Genomic DNA, 21757 nt, shown 5'->3' on the forward strand with positions numbered 1-21757 from the left:
TGTTTTCCAGCGTCGAAGTAAGCCTAGACACCCCGCAAATCGCAATCACTCTTCGAATTTGTCGAAAATTAAGCGTTATTGCTCTCCCGTTTGAGATATTTCGACGTTTAAACCCTCCTTCCACTGCATTATGCGTGCGCTATGTAGTGCTCGCGATTTTGAGAGTCAAAACAAGCACAGACACCCCGCAAATCGCAATCACTCTTCGATTTTGTCGAAAATGAAGCATTGTTTCTCTCCCGTTTGAGATATTTCGACGTTTTAACGCTCTTTTCACTGCATTATGCTTGTGGAGTGCAGTGCACGCGTTTTCCAGCGTCGAAGTAAGCCCAGGCACCCCGCAAATCGCAATCATTCGCTGATTTAGACGAAGATAAATCGTTATTTCTCTCCCATTTGAGATATTTCGACGTTTAAACGCTCCTTCCACTGCATTATGCGTGCGGAATGTAGTGCGCGTGTTTTCCGTCGTCGAAGTAAGCCCAGATACACGCAAATCGTATTCCTTTGCCGATTTTGACGATAAATAAGCGTTGTTTCTCGCCCGTTTGAGAGAATTCGCCATTTAAATGCTCGCCTCACTCCTATACACTTCTAAAACGCGCTTTCCAGAGTCGAAACAAGCCCAGACACACGCAAATCGCTATCACTCTTCGATTTTATCGAAAATTAAGCGTTGTTTCTCTCCCGTTTGAGATATTTCGACGTTTAAACGCTCTTTTCACTGCATTATACTTGTGGAATGCAGTGCACGCGGTTTCCAGCGTCGAAACAAGCCCAAACTCACGCAAATCGCAATCATTCGCCGATTTTGTCGAAAATTAAGCGTTGTTTCTCGCCCGTTTGAGAGAATTCGCCGTTTAAATGCTCGCCTCACTCCTATACACTTCTAAAACGCGTTTTCCAGAGTCGAAACAAGCCCAGACACACGCAAATCGCCATCATTCGCCAATTTTGACGAAAACTAAACGTTATTTCTCTGCCGTTTGAGATGTTTCGAGGTTCAAACTCTCGTCAAACTCCAATATACGTGCAAAACGTAGTGCACTCGTTTTTCAGCGTCGAAACAAGCCCAGACACAAGCAAATCGCAATCATTCGCCGATTTTGTCGAAAAATAAGCATTGTTTCTCTCCCGTTTGAGATATTTCGACGTTTAAACGCTGTTTTCACTGCATTATGCGTGCGGAATGTAGTCCATGCGATTTCCAGCGTCGAAACAAGCTCAAACACATGAAAATCGCAATCATTCGCCGATATTGTGAATTTTAACCGTTATTTCTCGCTCGTTTGAGATATTTCAACGTTCAAACGTTCTTTTCACTCATCTTTACATGCTCTACGTGGTACACGCGTTTTCCAACATCGAAGTAAGCCCAGACACACGCAAATCGCAATCATTCCCCGATTTTGACGAAAATATTGAGTACTTTCTCTCCCGTTTGAGAGAATTCGCCGTATAAACGCTCGCCTCACACCTATACACTTGTAAAACGCGTTTTCCAGCGTCGCAACAATCCCAGACAAGCGCAAACCGCAATCATTCGCCGATTTTGACGAAAAATAGGCGTTGTTTCTCTCCCGTTTGAGAGTCTTCGCCTTATAAACGCTCGCCTCATTCCTATACACTTGTAAAACGCGTTTTCCAGCGTCGAAACAATCCCAGACACAAGCAAATCGCAATCATTCGCCGATTTTGACGAAAAATAAGCGTCGTTTCTCTCCCGTTTGAGATGTTTCGACGTTTAAACGCTCGCCTCACTTCTATACACTTCTAAAACGCGTTTTCCAGCGTCGAAACAAGCCCAGACACACGCAAATCGCAATCATTCCCAGATTTTGACGAAAATATTGAGTACTTTCTCTCCCGTTTGAGAGAATTCGCCGTTTAAAAGCTCGCCTCACTTCTATACACTTCTAAAACGCGTTTTCCACCGTCGAAACAATCCCAGACACACGCAAATCGCAATCATCCGTCGATTTTGACGAAAAATAAGCGTTGTTTCTCTCCCGTTTGAGAGAATTCGCCGTTTAAACGCTCGCCTCACTCCTATACACTTGTAAAACGCGTTTTCCAGCGTCGAAACAAGCCCAGACACACGCAAATCGGCATCATTTGCCAATTTTGACGAGAATTAAACGTTACTTCTCTGCCGTTTGAGATGTTTCGACGTTCAAACACTCTTCAAACTCCAATATACATGCAAAACGTAGTGCACTTGTTTTTCAGCGTCGAAACAAGCCCAGACACATGAAAATCGCAATCATTCGCCGATATTGTGAATTTTAACCGTTATTTCTCGCCCGTTTGAGATATTTCAACGTTCAAACGTTCTTTTCACTCATCTTTACATGCTCTACGTGGTACACGCGTTTTCCAACATCGATGTAAGCCCAGACACACGCAAATCGCAATCATTCGCAGATTATGTCGAAAAATAAGCGTTGTTTCTCTCCCGTTTGTGATATTTCGGCGTTTAAACGCTGCTTTCACTGCATTATGCGTGCGCAGTGTAGTCCATGCGATTTCCAACGTCGAAACAAGCTCAGACACATGAAAATCGCAATCATACGCCGATATTGTGAATTTTAACCGTCATTTCTCGCCCGTTTGAGATGTTTCGACGTTCAAACTCTCGTCAAACTCCAATATACGTGCAAAACGTAGTGCACTCGTTTTTCAGCGTCGAAACAAGCCGAGACACAAGCAAATCGCAATCATTCGCCGATTTTGTCGAAAAATAAGCATTGTTTCTCTCCCGTTTGAGATATTTCGATGTTTAAACGCTGTTTCACTGCATTATGCGTGCGGAATGTAGTCCATGCGATTTCCAGCGTCGAAACAAGCTCAAACACATGAAAATCGCAATCATTCGCCGATATTGTGAATTTTAACCGTTATTTCTCGCCCGTTTGAGATATTTCAACGTTCAAACGTTCTTTTCACTCATCTTTACATGCTCTACGTGGTACACGCGTTTTCCAACATCGAAGTAAGCCCAAACACACGCAAATCGCAATCATTCCCCGATTTTGACGAAAATATTGAGTACTTTCTCTCCCGTTTGAGAGAATTCGCCGTATAAACGCTTGCCTCACTCCTATACACTTGTAAAACGCGTTTTCCAGCGTCGCAACAGTCCCAGACACACGCAAACCGCAATCATTCGCCGATTTTGAAGAAAAATAAGCGTTGTTTCTCTCCCGTTTGAGAGACTTCGCCTTATAAACGCTCGCCTCACTCCTATACACTTGTAAAACGCGTTTTCCAGCGTCGAAACAATCCCAGACACAAGCAAATCGCAATCATTCGCCGATTTTGACGAAAAATAAGCGTCGTTTCTCTCCCGTTTGAGATGTTTCGACGTTTAAACGCTCTTTTCACTGCATTATGCGAGTGGAATGTAGTGCACGCCTTTTCCAGCGACGAAACATGCGCAGATACACACAAACCGCAATCATTCGCAGATTTTGACGAAAATTAAACGTTATTTCTCTGCCGTTTGAGATATTTCGACGTTTAAACGCACCTTTCGCGGCATTATGAATGCGGAATTTATTGTGCGCGTTTTGCAGCGTCTAAACAAGCCGAGACACACGCAAATCGCAATCATTCGTGATTTTGACGAAAATTAAACGTTATTTCTCTGCCGTATGAGATGTTTCGACGTTCACACTCTCGTCAAACTCCAATATACGTGCAGAACGTAGTGCACTCGTTTTCCACCGTCGAAACAACCCAGACACACGCAAATCGCAATCATTCGCCGATTTTGACGAAAATTAAGCGTTGTTTCTCTCCCGTTTCAGATATTTCGACGTTTAAACGCTCTTTTCACTGCATTATGCGTGCGGAATGTAGTGCACTCGTTTTCCAGCGTCGAAACAAGCCCAGACACAAGCAAATCGCAATCATTCGCCGATTTTGACGAAAATTAAGCGTTGTTTCTCTCCCGTTTAAGATATTTCGACGTTTAAACGCACCTTTCACTGCAGTATGAGTGCGGAATGTATTGCACGCGTTTTCCAGCGTCGAAACATGCCCAGACACACGTAAATCGCAATAATTCGTCGATTTTGACGAGAATTAAGCGTTGTATCTCTCCCGTTTGAGATATTTCAACGTTCAAACGTTCATTTCCCTCCACTTTTCATGCAAAATGCGGTACACGCGTTTTCCAGCCTCGAAGAAGTTACAGACACAAGCAAGTCGCAATCATTCGCCGATTTTGAAGAAAATTAAACGTTATTTCGCTGCCGTTTGAGATGTTTCGACGTTTGTACTCTCGCCAAACTCTAATATACGTGCAAAACGTAGTGCACTCGTAGTGCAATCTTTTATTATCCGGCAGGGTCTGCCGAATAGAAATATAACGGACTTGAGTGCTTTGATGGTATTTAGGGAGTCTATCTTACGGGTATGATACAGATATACAAACTTCTCGAAAGCATCTACTAAAACGATGGCATATTCCTTGGTGTCATTTTTGCCACTTAGCTTGCCCGTTATGTCCATGTGCACTGTATGCCACGGTATGCTGGTCTTTGTGTATCGGATGTAGTTCGGCTTGTATCTTACCCGAGCTTGCCTTCGAAACTCTACAAGCATGTATCACAAGGACTTACTCTTTTGGAAGAATCAGTGGCTTTATCTGATGAATCTAAATCAAATGAAGAACAAGAAAATCAGACAGACAATGGTAACTTTTATTATATAGTTATAAATGATATAGGATGGATATATTTAATGATATAATAGATGTATGTAATAGTTAATAGATAGGTAGATGATAGACAATAGATATGTAATATGTAAAATAAGAGTAAAATAAGATTGTGTGTGCGAGTGGATGGATCTGTGTGTAGATGAATAAGTGAGAATGAAATGCAATAGAAAAAATATATAATTGTGAATCAAGTTCCTTTTATAGTCAAGAGATTGAAAATAAACTATACCACTACTATTATTTAATGATATAATTATGGCTAAATTATAAAACTGTTATATTTTTATTTTAGTTAACTTCCAGTTAATTTCCAGATGGTAAAGAGGAACAGACCAAAGAACAATCTTCTTTCGGGTTTGGAAATCTTATATCAAGTGTATCATCAATAACAAAACTGGTTGAATCAGCTGGAAGCAAAGTTGTGAGTGGTGGATTAGATACGTTAGAAGCCATTGGTAAGAAGACAATGGAAGTTTTAGAAGAAGGTGATCCAGGCTTAAAGAAAAAGAGGACCTTCTTTATAAATGAAACAGATAAACCTAATTTATCTCAGATCCTACGAGAAGCTAAAGAAAAAGCAGATAGCACAGAAAGAACAATGGAAGAAAGACAGAAAATGAGAAAAGTACATTTTGAAAGTCTCTTTGATGATTATCAAGGACTTGTTCATATAGAAGCATTAGAAATGTTATCAAAACAAAGTAATATGAAAATACAACAGCATTTAAATAGCTTAGATACAAATGAATTAAATTCTGTTGAAAAAATGTTGGAAGAAGTTGAAGAATTATGTGCATTAGATAATGATGATGAATACAATGATGAAATAGATGAGAAAGACTTGAAATATAAATTACAAGAAGCTTGCAGCGATCTTGGAATTAACATTACATATGAAAAGTTACACGAGGTAAATAATTTTTGCTCTAATAATACGAAAGTTTACTATTATCTCTTGAATCCATTATACAAAATTAAATATTGATTTTAGGCTTTTCAAGATTCTAAAAATTATACTAATTCACCACATAATGATCAAGAAACTTTTGAACATGCTATTTCAGTTTTGCACAATTTACAGCATTATCTGTAGAAAGGTTTCATAAAACTGCAGAATTACTTTTAATCAAAGAACATCGAAGCACTGTTAATGAAACTGATTCACTAGTTCAGTTAACAAATATTCTGTCTAATCAAATTGGAATATTAGCTAATACTTACTGTAGTATTTTAAATAAGCTTGCAGAAACTTCAGATAAACCTCATACTATTAAAACTAATATAACAACGATTCTCATGGAGGTGAGAGAACACTATTATGTATTAAATTATAGTATACATGTATGAAGAAATAAATTTTCATTTTTTTTTTTAAATAGGCTTCAAATGCAGGTTCTTACATTCAACATGCCTTCAAATTGTTGATTCCCATCATAGAAGTTGGTGCTATATAACGATGAGTAGAAGTATTTTTTAATACTCGTTCTGCATATATTGTAAAAAAAAAAAACTAATACATTTCAGGTAATTAGTGCAAATAACTTTTTCTAATATGTTTCGGGATAGAAAGAAAGTTTTGCACGTTATAAAGAAAGGATAGAAAAAAAGAGAAAAATAAAAAAAAAATAACACTTTTTGTACTGTATAAATTGTATGGATTTACAATGTATCAAAAAAGAAAGAAAAATTAAAGTTATCTGTAAAAAATTTCTAGCAACTTGTTTAAAAAAATTTAATTTAGGTACTCATTTTTTTTCAAATGTTCTGCTCACAAGTATTTTACATATACAATTTATGTCATTTCATAATGCTTCCCGAACAGTTTTAATTTCTTATATAAATTTATACTTAATTATAAGATTAGTAAAATATACTTTGAATTACAAAAATGCTTCAAGTAAATATTTCCTTAAAATATAGTTGTACTATTGTATATATGAAATGCTTATAATTATAGAATTTAATAACAATTTATTTTCTTATAAAACATTTTTGTTTTAAAAGAAATAATGTCAAATCGAAATATTAATATTAAAATCAAGTAGGATATTTATAATCATATGTTAAAATATTCTTAACAATACGAGAATAAATATAAACTCGACTTGATGTTTTCCTCTTTTATTACCAATAGGAGGTTTCTGAAGTTGAAAACTCGAGTTTGATTCACTCGTTGGTAAAGGTGTAGTAAGATTTGGCGGAGTATTAAAGGTCAAACTTGCTGTTGGTGGTTTCAATGACGAATTTAGAGTAATGTTAGTAGCAAATGGTGTTGGTATTGTATTTCCCCAAACTGTAACAACATATATTCTGAATTATTTTGCATCTATATCTAAGAGTCAGATTAATTGATGTGTACTATTGTAGCTAAAGCTGTGTTTCAATGAATTAAAATGTCATTGAAAAGTAACAAAGTAGCAACATTGACACAATTATATACTTTCTTTTAATAAAACTAATATTCAATAGGATCCCTATATATTATTGTATATTCTTTTAAATATATAATCTAGTTAACGCGGGCATTCTTACAAAACCACCAAGAAGCAAAAGCAATTAAAGTTCTCTACGAATTTGCGAACGTACTTCGTCATTCCTTCGAACCAGTAATACTCATATAGTTTCTCGAGCGTCTTATCCCAACCCAAGTGCATAATTGACTGATGCACATGGTTAATAACGGACAATCTAAAACCTCTCGGGACAATGGGCAGGCAGAGGGTTTTGCCCCCCCCCCCGCTGCACTTTGCGGTAAAGGGTACCTGAACGTAACTCGTATGTATTCGCGACATCTTCCGCGAGCTCGTCGTTTCGTAGTTTGCGGGTGATTTCTATAATTTGTGGGTCGCGACGCTGTTCGGCTAACAGCCAGTCTTCCGGTATTGCGGCCAGATTGATTTCCTTCTCCGCGATTTTATCAACCTTACGATGGTCTAAGCCTACGGGGTTTCGCGAGAAGAAATCTACGTGGGCCATCTTTTTACCCTCTCGATACATAATGTCGAAGGTAAAAGTCTGCAAGTAAGCCCACCACCTGTGGACCGTGTCACTTAAACGTACTTTATTACTCGACGCTTTCAGCGAGTTGCAATCCGTAACGACATGAAATTCCCGTCCATGTAGGTAGTGCCTGAAATGCTTAATGGCGTTTACGACTGCCAACGTCTCTAGTTCATAGGGATGGTATCTAGATTCCGCGGGGGTAGTTCTTTTACTGTAGTATTCGGTTACTCTATTTTTGCCGTCGACCTTATGCATCAAAATCGCCCCATAACTCTCCGAGCTAGCGTCAGTGTGTAGTTTTATCGGTTAGTTGGGGTCAAATATCATTAGCACCGGCGCGTCCGTCAGGATGGAATCTACCTGTTGTCTTATTTTGTCGTGTCTATCGGTCCATGTTATATTTTTGTTATCTGAGGTGAGCGCATACAGGGATTTCATCATCTGTGAGAATTTAGGGACGAACCTGCGGAAATACGAAGCTAACCCGATGAATTGCCTGAGCTGGGTGACGGTCGTCGGCGCAGGTAAGGAACTTAGGGCGTGTATTTTACCCGGGTACGGGCGGACTTCTCCGTTGTGGATCACATACCCCAAGTAAAGTACCGATGTCTTCAGAAAAGAACATTTCGCGAAGTTGAACGAGAATCCGGCTTTCGCAGGAGTATCTAATACAGCGTACAATCTTTCTAGAGCTTGATCTATCGAGTCGGCAATAATTAGGGCATCATCTAAGTAAACAACGACGTATGAATACGCGAGGTCGCCTAAGGCGTTGAAAATGGCCCTCTGAAAAACGGACGGTGCATTTTTCAATCCGAACGGCATCGTTACGTACTCATATTGTCCGTCGGGTGTCACGAACGCTGTGTACTCTGTCGAGTTGGGATGTATGGGGATTTGATGGAACCCACTGGCCATGTCCAGGCTAATAAAATACTTCGCCTTCTGTAATCTCGCAATTTGATCTGAGATAAGGGGTAGAGGATACCGATCCGCGACCGTATCTTTATTTAGCGCCCGGAAGTCTACGCACAATCTATCTGAGCCGTCCTTCTTCTTCACGAGCAACACGGGGCTCGCGAATGGTGACTTACTGGGTTTTATAATGTTTGCTTTGATTAGTTCGCTGATTCTCTCCCGCACGGTTCTCCGCTCTTCCTCGCTAAGTCTGTAAGGACTTCTTTGGACGGTGACGTTAGGGTCGATTAGTCGTATTTCTAGCTGGCCCGTACTTACGCGAGTACGTGGGAAACCCGTAATGAACGAATTTTTGAACTTTTCGAGAATAGAAATCAATCGGCCTTTATCGTTACCAAGTACCTCGGTGTCCACTTCGCTAAGATCGATCTCGTTTTCGACGGTCTCATTACAGGCGTTAACTGTCTTCGTTTTGCAAATCTCGAGGCTGTCGGGCGTAATATGTACGTCGAAGCCTTGACTTAGAATTTCGCGATCAATCATGATATCATATTTTAAGTGACTATCAGGGAGGACGTGAAAAGTTATCTCCAGTGTAAAACCGTTGATACATACGGTGGACAAAATCTGTGTCGTACTCTTAACGCATGTATTCCCTATCCCTCGCATTACTACTACTTCGGTCGTTCTCCTGCCGGAAAATTTCGGGGCTACGGATTCCTTAATCAACGAGAATTCGGCTCCCGAATGGAAGCAAAATGGGATCGACTCACCCTGGTGACCCAGTTTACTAGTTGAGGCCTCCACCACGCAGGCCTGGACTCGACGTTCCTTGTCGTAGTCGCCTCTCCTCTCCTCCCGTAGCGGACAATCTGGTGCGTTATGGCCCACCGCTCGGCACTTGAAGCAATCCATCCCGGACGATGTAGCTGGTCGGCTTTCTCCTGGGCGACGTGTCCTCGTTTTTTCCGGTCCGCATCCTCTAGCGGCACTCGGTTATTTTATGTCCGGGGATTCCACAGTGGTAGCACTTGGCTAGGTCCGATGTCCTGCTTCGTTTTTCTCCAGGTTCCGTCGGTGGATCGCTTGACGAAGAAGTCAGCCCCTTCCTCGCGTAAGAGAAAGCCTGCATCTCTTCATAGAATTGCTCCCGGGTCCGGATGTTACGCGAGAATGCCAGCCGCTCGGCCTCTTTGTCCGATAAACGCAGTCGATACAGGACGAAAACGTTAACTACTTCGATCATGGGTAGATTTTCCCACCTCGACCATAGGAGGGAGTGAAGACGGTGGCTGAAAGCCCCCGTGGTTTCGTCCTCCAGTTGCTGTTCGTTGACGAATCCGACCATCATTGAGGTTATTGTCTCCGTGGTGCCAAAACGCGAAAGAAAATATTTGGTAAATTTTGTCCAAGTAAGACCATTGACCGGACTTTGCAAAAGCCACCGTACTGCAACACCTTCCAGAGCACTACTTAAAAGGAGATATAAGTCACCATCTCGTATAAACCTCCCCCGCATAATCACACTGGCGGTCGCGCACCATGTGGCTGCGTCGGTACCCGCTATTCCGGGGTTGAAACGCGGCATCGATAATTCGAGTGCCGGCCTGGGATTTGGCGCCGGCGTCAGAAACAGCTCACGCATGACGGCCACGTGCTCTTGCATGGTTAACGTAGGCCCGAATCCCACTTCTGATGTCGGCTGAACGTTAGGATTGGGGGTGGAGGTGTTCGATGAATCTTCGTTGATATTGGCCATCGATGCGGTGTAACAATGGTAGAGTTTATTGGCACAAGTGAGTGGTATTACAGCGTTGGTAATTAATCACAATGTTAGATACTCGAGGCGCTATGACAATGGCCTCGGGTCCGGTAACGAATCCGCGGTCAATGGGATGTCGCACGTGTATACTTCGTGAAAGAAGTTATATTCGGGTCGCCACAGAACACGCACTACGTACCGGAGAATTAATTGTATCGTCGTTAAAATCGTACGAAAGAGTGTCTCTCCATCACGGTGACGCTGTCGAGGAAAACTATGATGGGTGTGTCTAAGGGCACGAGATCATCGGATTCGTGGAGAAAAGTCTTCATTCGGAAAGTGAGGGAAATTGGAGTTACTGTTAATTGGTCAATTTCCATGTTGATGGTTGGGGAAGAGTGCTAGCCATTTTTAAGAGAAAGTTGCCATCGGGCCGCGTCGTTCGTGAGAAAAATAGACTTCCCCAATTTTCCCGTAGTTGGAACAAAGGCTGTTTGTCGGTTTGAAGGACTTTCGTTAAATAGATCTTAAGATTTATAGCAGGTCGTCGGGCTAGCCGAACATGTACTGTGGAGACGCATCAACATCTGATAATCGTCTTACTCGAAGCATAGTCTGCGTGTGGCGAGCCACGGGACAGAAATACAGTGACGCAATATAACGTTATAAGATATAACATAATACTATATAACGTTATACGTAATAACGTAATAGTACATAACGTTATAAGTTATGACGTAATAGTATATAAAGATATACGTTATAACATAATAGTATGTTAGGTTACACGTTATAACGTAATAGTATATAACGTTAAACGTTATAACGTAATAGTATATAACGTTAAACGCCATACAGTGATGTAGTAAGTGTTATACGTTATAACGTAATAGTATATAAGGTTATACGCGATAGCGTAATAGTATATAACGTTAATTCTTTACAACGTAATAGTATATACGTTATAAGGTAGTAGTATATAACGTTATACGTTATAACGAAATAGTATAAAACGCTATACGTTATAACGTAATAGTATATAACGTTATACGTTATAATGTAGTAGTATAGAACGTTATACGTTATAACGTAACAGTAAAAAACGTTATACATTATAACGTAAGAGTATATAACGTTATACGTTATAACGTAGTAGTATATAACGTTATTCGTCATACAGTGATGCAGTGTAACGTTATACGTTGTAGCGTAATAGTATATAACGTTGTACGTTATAACGTAATAGTATATAACGTTACACGCTATATAGTAATGCATTAAGTGTTATACGTTACAACGAAATGGTATATGACGTTATACGTTATAACGTATTAGTACATAACGTTATACGTTATAACGTAGTAGTATAGAACGTTATACGTTATAACGCAACAGTAAAAAACGTTATACATTATAACGTAGTAGTATAGAACGTTATACGTTGTAGCGTAATAGTATATAACGTTGTACGTTATAACGTAATAGCATATAACGTTACACGCCATATAGTTATGCAATAAGCGTTATACGTTACAACGTAATAGTATATAACGTTATTCGTTCTAACGTAATAGTATATAACGTTATTCCTTATAACGTAACAGTATATAACATTATTCGTTATAAAGTAATAGTATATAACGTTATTCGTTCGAATGTAATAGTATATAACGTTATTCGGTATAACGTAATAGTATATAACGATATTCGTTATAACGTAACAGTAAAAAACGTTATACATTATAACGTAAGAGTATATAACGTTATACGTTATAACGTAGTAGTATATAACGTTATTCGTCATACAGTGATGCAGTGTAACGTTATACGTTGTAGCGTAATAGTATATAACGTTATTCCTTGTGACGTAATAGTATATTACGTTACACGCCATATAGTTATGCAATAAGCGTTATACGTTACAACGAAATGGTATATGACGTTATACGTTATAACGTATTAGTATATAACGTTATTCGTTATAACGCAGTAGTATAGAACGTTATACGTTATAACGTAATACTATATAACGTTATACGTTATAACGTAGTAGTATAGAACGTTATACGTTATAACGCAACAGTAAAAAACGTTATACATTATAAAGTAGTAGTATAGAACGTTATACGTTGTAGCGTAATAGTATATAACGTTGTACGTTATAACGTAATAGTATATAACGTTTCACGCCATGTAGTTATGCATTAAGCGTTATACGTTACAACGAAATGGTATATGACGTTATACGTTATAACTTATTAGTATAAACATTAATCGTTATAACGTTATTCGTTATAACGTAATATCATGTAGCGTTATTCGTTATAACGTAATAGTATATAACGTTATTCGGTATAACGTAATAGTATATAAAGTTATTCGTTATAACGTAACAGTAAAAAACGTTATACATTATAACGTAAGAGTATATAACGTTATACGTTATAACGTAGTAGTATATAACGTTACTCGTCATACAGTTATGCAGTGTAACGTTATACGTTGTAGCGTAATAGTATATAACGTTGTACGTTATAACGTAGTAGTATATAACGTTACACGCCATATAGTTATGCAATAAGCGTTATACGTTACAACGAAATGGTATATAACGTTATACGTTATAACGTAACAGTATATAACGTTATACGTTGTAACGCAGTAGTATAGAACGTTATACGTTATAACGTAATACTATATAACGTTATACGTTATAACGTAGTAGTATAGGACGTTATACGTTATAACGCAACAGTAAAAAACGTTATACATTATAACGTAGTAGTATAGAACGTTATACGTTGTAGCGTAATAGTATATAACGTTGTACGTTATAACGTAGTAGTATATAACGTTACACGCCATATAGTTATGCAATAAGCGTTATACGTTACAACGAAATGGTATATGACGTTATACGTTATAACGTATTAGTATATAACGTTATTCGTTATAACGTAATAGTATACAGCGTTATTCGTTATGACGTAGTAGTATATATCGTTATTAGTTATAAAGTAATAGTATGTAACGTTATTCGTTCGAACGTAGTAGTACATAACGTTATTTGTTATAACGTAATAGTATATGACGTTGTTCGTTCTAACGTAATAGTATATAACGTTATTCCATATAACGTAATAGTATTTAACATTATTCGTCATAAAATAATAGTATATAACGATATTCGTTCGAATGTAATAGTATATAACGTTATTCGGTATAACGTAATAGCATATAACGTTATTCGTTATAACGTAACAGTAAAAAACGTTATACATTATAACCTAAGAGTATATAACGTTATACGTTATAACGTAATAGTATATAATGTTATTCCTTATAACGTAATAGTATATAACGTTACACGTTATAACGTAATAGTATATAACGTTGAACGCCATATAGAGATGCACTAAGCGTTATACGTGACAACGAAATGGTACATAACGTTATGCGATGTAACGTAATACTATATATCGTTACACGTTATAACGAAGTAGTATAGAACGTTATACGTTATATCGTAATAGTACATAACTTTATTCGTATATAACGTAGTAGTATAGAAAGTTATACGTTATAACGTAATAGAGTAAAACGTTATTCGTCATATCGTAATAGTATATATCGCTATTCGTTCTACCGTAATAGTATATAATGTTACACGCCATATAGTGATGCAAGAAGCGTTATACGTTACAACGAAATGGTATATAACTTTATACTTTATAACGTAATAGTACATAACGTTATACGTTATAACGTAGTAATATAGAAAGTTATCCGATACAACGTAATAGAATATAACGTTATTCGTTATATCGTAATAGTATATATCGTTATTCGTTCTACCGTAATGGTATATAACGTTACAAGCCATATAGTGGTGCAAGAAGCGTTATACGTTACAACGAAATTGTATACAACGTTATACGTTATAACGTAATAGAATATAAAGTTAAACGTTATAACGTAATAGTACATAACGTTATTCATTATAACGTAATAATATATAACGTTACAAGCCATATAGTGATGCAAGAAGCGTTATACGTTACAACGAAATTGTATACAACGTTATACGCTATAACGTAATAGTATATAAAGTTATACGTTATAACGTAATAGTATATAACGTTATACGTTATAACGTACTAGTATATAACGTTATACGCTATAACGTAATAGTATATAAAGTTATACGTTATAACGTTATAGTATATAACGTTATACGATATGACGTAATAGTATATAACGCTACACGCCATATAGTGATGCAAGAAGAGTTATACGTTACAACGAAATGGTATATAACGTTACACATTATAACGTAATAGTATATAACGCTACACGCCATATAGTGATGCAATAAGCATTATACTTTACAACGAAATGGTATATAACGTTATACGTTATAACGTAATAGTATACAATGTTATACGTTATAACGTACTAGTATATAACGTTATACGCTATAACGTAATAATATATAAAGTTATACGTTATAACGTAATAGTATATAACGTTATACGTTATAACGTACTAGTATATAAAGTTATACGTTATAACGTAATAGTATATAACGTTATACGTTATAACGTAATAGTATATAACGTTATACGATATAACGTAATAGTATATAACGCTACACGCCATACAGTGATACAATAAGCGTTAAACGTTACAACGAAATGGTATTTAACGTTGTACGTTATAACGTAATAGTATCTAACGTTATATGTTATAACGTAATAGTGTATAATGTTATACGTTATAACGACTAGTATATAACGTTATACGTTATAAAGCAATAGTATATAACGTTACACGCCATATAGTGATGCAATAAGCGTTATACGTGACAACGAAATGGTACATAACGTTATGCGATATAACGTAATACTATATAACGTTACACGTTATATCGAACTAGTATAGAACGTTATACGTTATATCGTAATAGTACATAACGTTATTCGTTACAACGCAATAGTATACAACTTTATTCGTTATAACGCAATAGTATATATCGTTGCACGCCATATAGTGATGCAATAAGCGTTGTACATTACAACGAAATGGTATATAATGTTATTCGTTATAACGTAATATTATATAACGTTATACGTTATAACGTAATAGTATATAACTTTATTCGTTATAACGTAATAGTATATAACGTTATTCGTTATAACGTAATAGTATATAAAGTTATACGTTATAACGTAATAGTATATAACGTTATACGATATAACGTAATAGTATATAACGCTACACGCCATACAGTGATACAATAAGCGTTAAACGTTACAACGAAATGGTATTTAACGTTGTACGTTATAACGTAATAGTATCTAACGTTATATGTTATAACGTAATAGTGTATAATGTTATACGTTATAACGTACTAGTATATAACGTTAAACGTTATAAAGCAATAGTATATAACGTTACACGCCATATAGTGATGCAATAAGCGTTATACGTGACAACGAAATGGTACATAACGTTATGCGATATAACGTAATACTATATAACGTTACACGTTATAACGAACTAGTATAGAACGTTATACGTTATATCGTAATAGTACATAACGTTATAAGTTTTAACGTAATAGTATATAACTTTATTCATTATAACGTAATAGTATATATCGTTACACGGCATATAGAGATGCAATAAGCGTTATACGTTTCAACGAAATGGTATATAACGTTATACGTTATAACGTTATAGTATTTAACGTTATTCGTTATGACGTAATGGTACATAACGTTATACGTTATAACTTAATAGTATATAACGTTATACGTTATAACGTAACAGTATAAAACGTTATACGTTATAACGTAACAGTATATAACGTTACGCATTATAACGTAATAGTATATGACGTTAAACGTTCTAACGAAGTTATATAGACCGTTATACGTTAAAACGTAATAGTATATAACGTTATTCGTTATAACGTAGTAGTATAGAACGTTATACGTTAATACGTAATAGTATATAATGTTGTTCGTTATAATGTAATAGTATATAACGTTATTCGTTATATCGTAATAGTATATAACGTTATACTTTATAACGTAATAGTATGTAACGTTATACGTATAACGTAACAGTATATAACGTTAGGGCATTATAACGTAATAGTATATGACGTTAAACGTTATAACGAAGTTATATAGACCGTTATACGTTAAAACGTAATAGTATATAACGTTATACGTTATAACGTAACAGTATATATCGTTATACGCCATATAGAGATACATTATGCGGTATACGTTACAACGAAATAGTATATAACGTTATACGTTATAACGTAATAGTATGTAACGTTATTCGTTACAACGTAACAGTATATAACTTTATTCGTTATAACGTAATAGTACATATCGTTATACGCCATATAGAGATACATTATGCGTTATACGATACAACGAAATGGTATATAACGTTATACCTTATAACACAAAAGTATATAACTTTATTCGTTATAACGTAATAGTATATAACGTTACACGCCATATAGAAATGCAATAAGCGTAATACGTTAAAACGAAATGGTATATAACGTTATACGTTATAACGAAGTAGTATAGACCGTTATACGTTAAAACGTAATAGCATATAACGTTATTCGTTATAACGTAATAGTATATAACTTTATTCGTTATAACGTAATAGTACATATCGTTATACGCCATATAGAGATACATTATGCGTTATACGTTACAACGAAATAGTATATAACGTTATACGTTACAACGAAATGGTATATAACGTTATACGTAATAACACAATAGTATATAACGCTATTCGTTATAACGCAATATTATATAACGTTATTCGTTATGACGTACTAGTATATAACGTTAGTCGTTATAACGTGATAGTATATAACGTTATTCGTTATATCGTAATAGTATATAACGTTATACTTTATAACGTAGTAGTATATAACGTTATACGTTATAACGAAGTAGTATAGACCGTTATACGTTATAACGTAATAGCATATAACGTTATACGTTATAACGTAAGAGTATATAACGTTGCACGCCATATAGAGATGAAATAAGCGTTATACGTTAAAACGAACGTTATACGTTATAACGTAATAGTATATAACGTTATTCGTTATAACGTAATAGCATGAAACGTTATACGTTATAACGTAATACTATACAACACTACACGCCATATAGTGATGCAAAAAGCGTTATACGTTACAACGTAATGGTATATAACGTTATACGTTATAACGTAATAGTATATAACGTTACACGCCATATAGAGATGCAATAAGCGTTATACGTTATAACGAAGTAGTATAGACCGTTATACGTTAAAACGTAATAGTATATAACGTTATTCGTTATAACGTGGTAGTATATAACGTTATTAGTTATAACGCAATAGTATATATCGTTATACGTTATAACGTAATAGTATATAACGTTATTCGTTATAACGTAATAGCATGAAACGTTATACGTTATAACGTAATACTATACAACACTACACGCCATATAGTGATGCAAAAAGCGTTATACGTTACAACGTAATGGTATATAACGTTATACGTTATAACGTAATAGTATATAACGTTACACGCCATATAGAGATGCAATAAGCGTTATACGTTACAACGAAATGGTATATAACGTGATACGTTATAACGAAGTAGTATAGACCGTTATACGTTATAACGTAATAGCATATAACGTTATTCGTTATAACATAGTAGTATATAACGTTATTAGTTATAACGCAATAGTATATATCGTTATACGTTATAACGTAATAGTATATAACGTTATAAGTTATAACGTACTAGTATATAACGTTATATGTTATAACGTAAGAGTATATAACGTTGCACGCCATATAGAGATGAAATAAGCGTTATACGTTAAAACGAACGTTATACGTTATAACGTAATAGTATATAACGTTATTCGTTATAACGTAATAGCATGAAACGTTATACGTTATAACGTAATACTATACAACACTACATGCCATATAGTGATGCAAAAAGCGTTATACGTTACAACGAAATAGTATATAACGTTATACGCTACAACGAAATGGTATATAACGTTATACTTTATAACGTAGTAGTATATAACGTTATACGTTATAACGTAACAGTATATAACGTTACGCATTATAACGCAATAGTATATGACGTTATACGTTATAACGAAGTAGTATAGACCGTTATACGTTAAAACGTAATAGCATATAACGTTATTCGTTATAACGTAATAGTATATAACTTTATTCGTTATAACGTAATAGTACATATCGTTATACGCCATATAGAGATACATTATGCGGTATACGTTACAACGAAATAGTATATAACGTTATACGTTACAACGAAATGGTATATAACGTTATACGTAATAACACAATAGTATATAACGCTATTCGTTATAACGCAATATTATATAACGTTATTCGTTATGACGTACTAGTATATAACGTTAGTCGTTATAACGTGATAGTATATAACGTTATTCGTTATATCGTAATAGTATATAACGTTATACTTTATAACGTAAGAGCATATAACGTTATTCGTTATAACGTAGTGGTATATAACGTTATTGGCTTTTAACGTACTAGTATATAACGTTATACGTTATAACGTAATAGCATAAACGCTATAAGTTATAACGTAATGGTATATAACGTTATACGTTATAACGAATTAGTATAGAGCGTTATACGTTATAACGTAATAGTATATAACGTTATTCGTTATAACGTAGTAGTATATAACGTTATTCGTTATAAGGTAATAGCATATAACGTTATGAGTTATAACGTAATAGTATAAAACGTTATCCGTTATAACGAAATTATATATAACGTTACACGCCATATAGAAATGCAATAAGCGTTACACGTTAAAACGAAATGGTAAATAACATTATACGTTATAACGTAATATTATATAACGTTATAAGTTATAACGTAATAGTATAAAACGTTATCCGTTATAACGTAATAGTGTATAACGTTGCACGCCATATAGAGATGCAATAAACGTTATACGTTACAACGAAATGGTATATAATGTTATACGTTATAACGTAATAGTATATAACGTTTTACGTTATAACGCAGTACTATATAACGTTATACGTTATAACGTAATAGTATATAACGTTTTACGTTATAACGCAGTACTATATAACGTTATACGTTATAACGAATTAGTATAGAGCGTTATACGTTATAACGTAACAGTATATAACGTTACGCATTATAACGCAATAGTATATGACGTTATACGTTATAACGAATTAGTATAGACCGTTATACGTTAAAACGTAATAGTATATAACGTTATTCGTTCTAACGTAATAGTATATAACTTTATTCGTTATAACGTAATAGTATGTAACGTTATTCGTTATAACGTAGTAGTATATAACGTTATTAGTTATAACAGAATAGTATATAACGTTATACGTTATAACGTACTAGTATATAACGTTAGTCGTTATAACGTGATAGCATAAAGCGTTATTCGTTATAACGCAATAGTATATAACATTATTCGTTATCACGAAATACTATATAACGTTACACGCTATATAGAGATACATTATACGTTATACGTTACAACGAAAAAGTATATGACGTTATACGTTTTAACGCAGTAGTATATCACTTTATACGTTATAACGTAATAGTATATATAGCTGTACGTTATAACGTACTAGTATATAACGTTAGTCGTTATAACGTAATAGTATATAATGTTATTCGTTATAACGTAGTAGTATATAACGTTATTCGTTATAACGTAGTAGTATATAACGTTATTACTTATAGCGTAATAGTATATAACGTTATGCGTTGTAACGTACTAGTATATAACGTTAGTCGTTATAACGTACTAGTATATAACGTTAGTCGTTATAACAAAATAGTATATAACGTTATTCGTTATAACGATATAGTATATAACGTTACACGCCATATAGAGATGCAATAAGCGCTATACGTTACAACGAAATGGTATATAACGTTATATGTTATATCGTAATAGTATATAACGTTATACGTAATAACGTAATTGTATATAACTTTATTCATTATAACGTAATAGTATATATCGTTACACGGCATATAGAGATGCAATAAACGTTATACGTTACAACGAAATGGTATATAACGTTATACGTTATAACGTGATAGTATTTAACGTTATTCGTTATAACGTAATGGTATATAACGTTATACGTTATAACGTACTAGTATATATCGTGATACGTTATAACGTAATAGTATATAACGTTATAAGTTATAACGTACTAGTATATAACGTTATACGTTATAACGTAAGAGTATATAACGTTGCACGCCATATAGGGATGAAATAAGCGTTATACGTTGAAACGAACGTTATACGTTATAACGTAATAGTATATAACGTTATACGTCATACCGAACTAGTATATAAAGTTATACGTGATAACGTAATAGCATATAACGTTATTCGTTATAACGTTGTGGTATATAACGTTATTGGCTTTCAACGTACTAGTATATAACGTTATACGTCATAACGTAATAGCATAAACGCTATAAGTTATAACGTAATAGTATATAACGTTATACGTTATAACGTAATAGTATATAACGTTATACGTTATAACGTAATAGTGTATAACGTTGCACGCCATATAGAGATGAAATAAGCGTTATACGTTAAAACGAACGTTATACGTTATAACGTAATAATATATAACGTTATTCGTTATAACGTAATAGCATGAAACGTTATACGTTATAACGTAATACTATACAACTCTACACGCCATATAGTGATGCAAAAAGCGTTATACGTTACAACGTAATGGTATATAACGTTATACGTTATAACGTAAGAGTATATAACGTTGCACGCCATACAGAGATGAAATAAGCGTTATACGTTAAAACGAACGTTATACATTATAACGTAATAGTATATAACGTTATACGTTATACCGTACTAGTATATAACGTTATACGTGATAACGTAATAGCATAAACGCTATATGTTATAACGTAATAGTATATAACGTTATACGTTATAACGTAATAGTATATAACGTTATACGTTATAACGTAATAGTATATAACGTTGCACGCCATATAGAGATGAAATAAGCGTTATACGTTAAAACGAACGTTATACGTTATAACGTAATAGTATATAACGTTATTCGTTATAACGTAATAGCATGAAACGTTATACGTTATAACGTAATACTATACAACACTGCACGCCATATAGTGATGCAAAAAGCGTTATACGTTACAACGTA

The 21757-nt window shown here is 34.9% G+C and overlaps 1 protein-coding gene across 1 annotated transcript; it reads left to right on the forward strand.

The window, feature by feature from the left end:
* The first annotated feature begins 4509 nt into the window (after positions 1 to 4509).
* On the forward strand, positions 4510 to 6250 carry LOC100650467 (protein FAM114A2-like). Its single transcript, XM_048410590.1, is given in 5 exon segments — positions 4510 to 4699; positions 5041 to 5636; positions 5718 to 5790; positions 5793 to 6028; positions 6106 to 6250. Coding segments are annotated over 5 exon segments (1155 nt in total). The 5' UTR covers positions 4510 to 4524; the 3' UTR covers positions 6181 to 6250.
* Positions 6251 to 21757: the final 15507 nt, after the last annotated feature.

The sequence above is a fragment of the Bombus terrestris genome, chromosome 11 (assembly GCF_910591885.1).
Source record: "Bombus terrestris chromosome 11, iyBomTerr1.2, whole genome shotgun sequence".
Taxonomy (NCBI): Eukaryota; Metazoa; Arthropoda; class Insecta; order Hymenoptera; family Apidae; genus Bombus; species Bombus terrestris.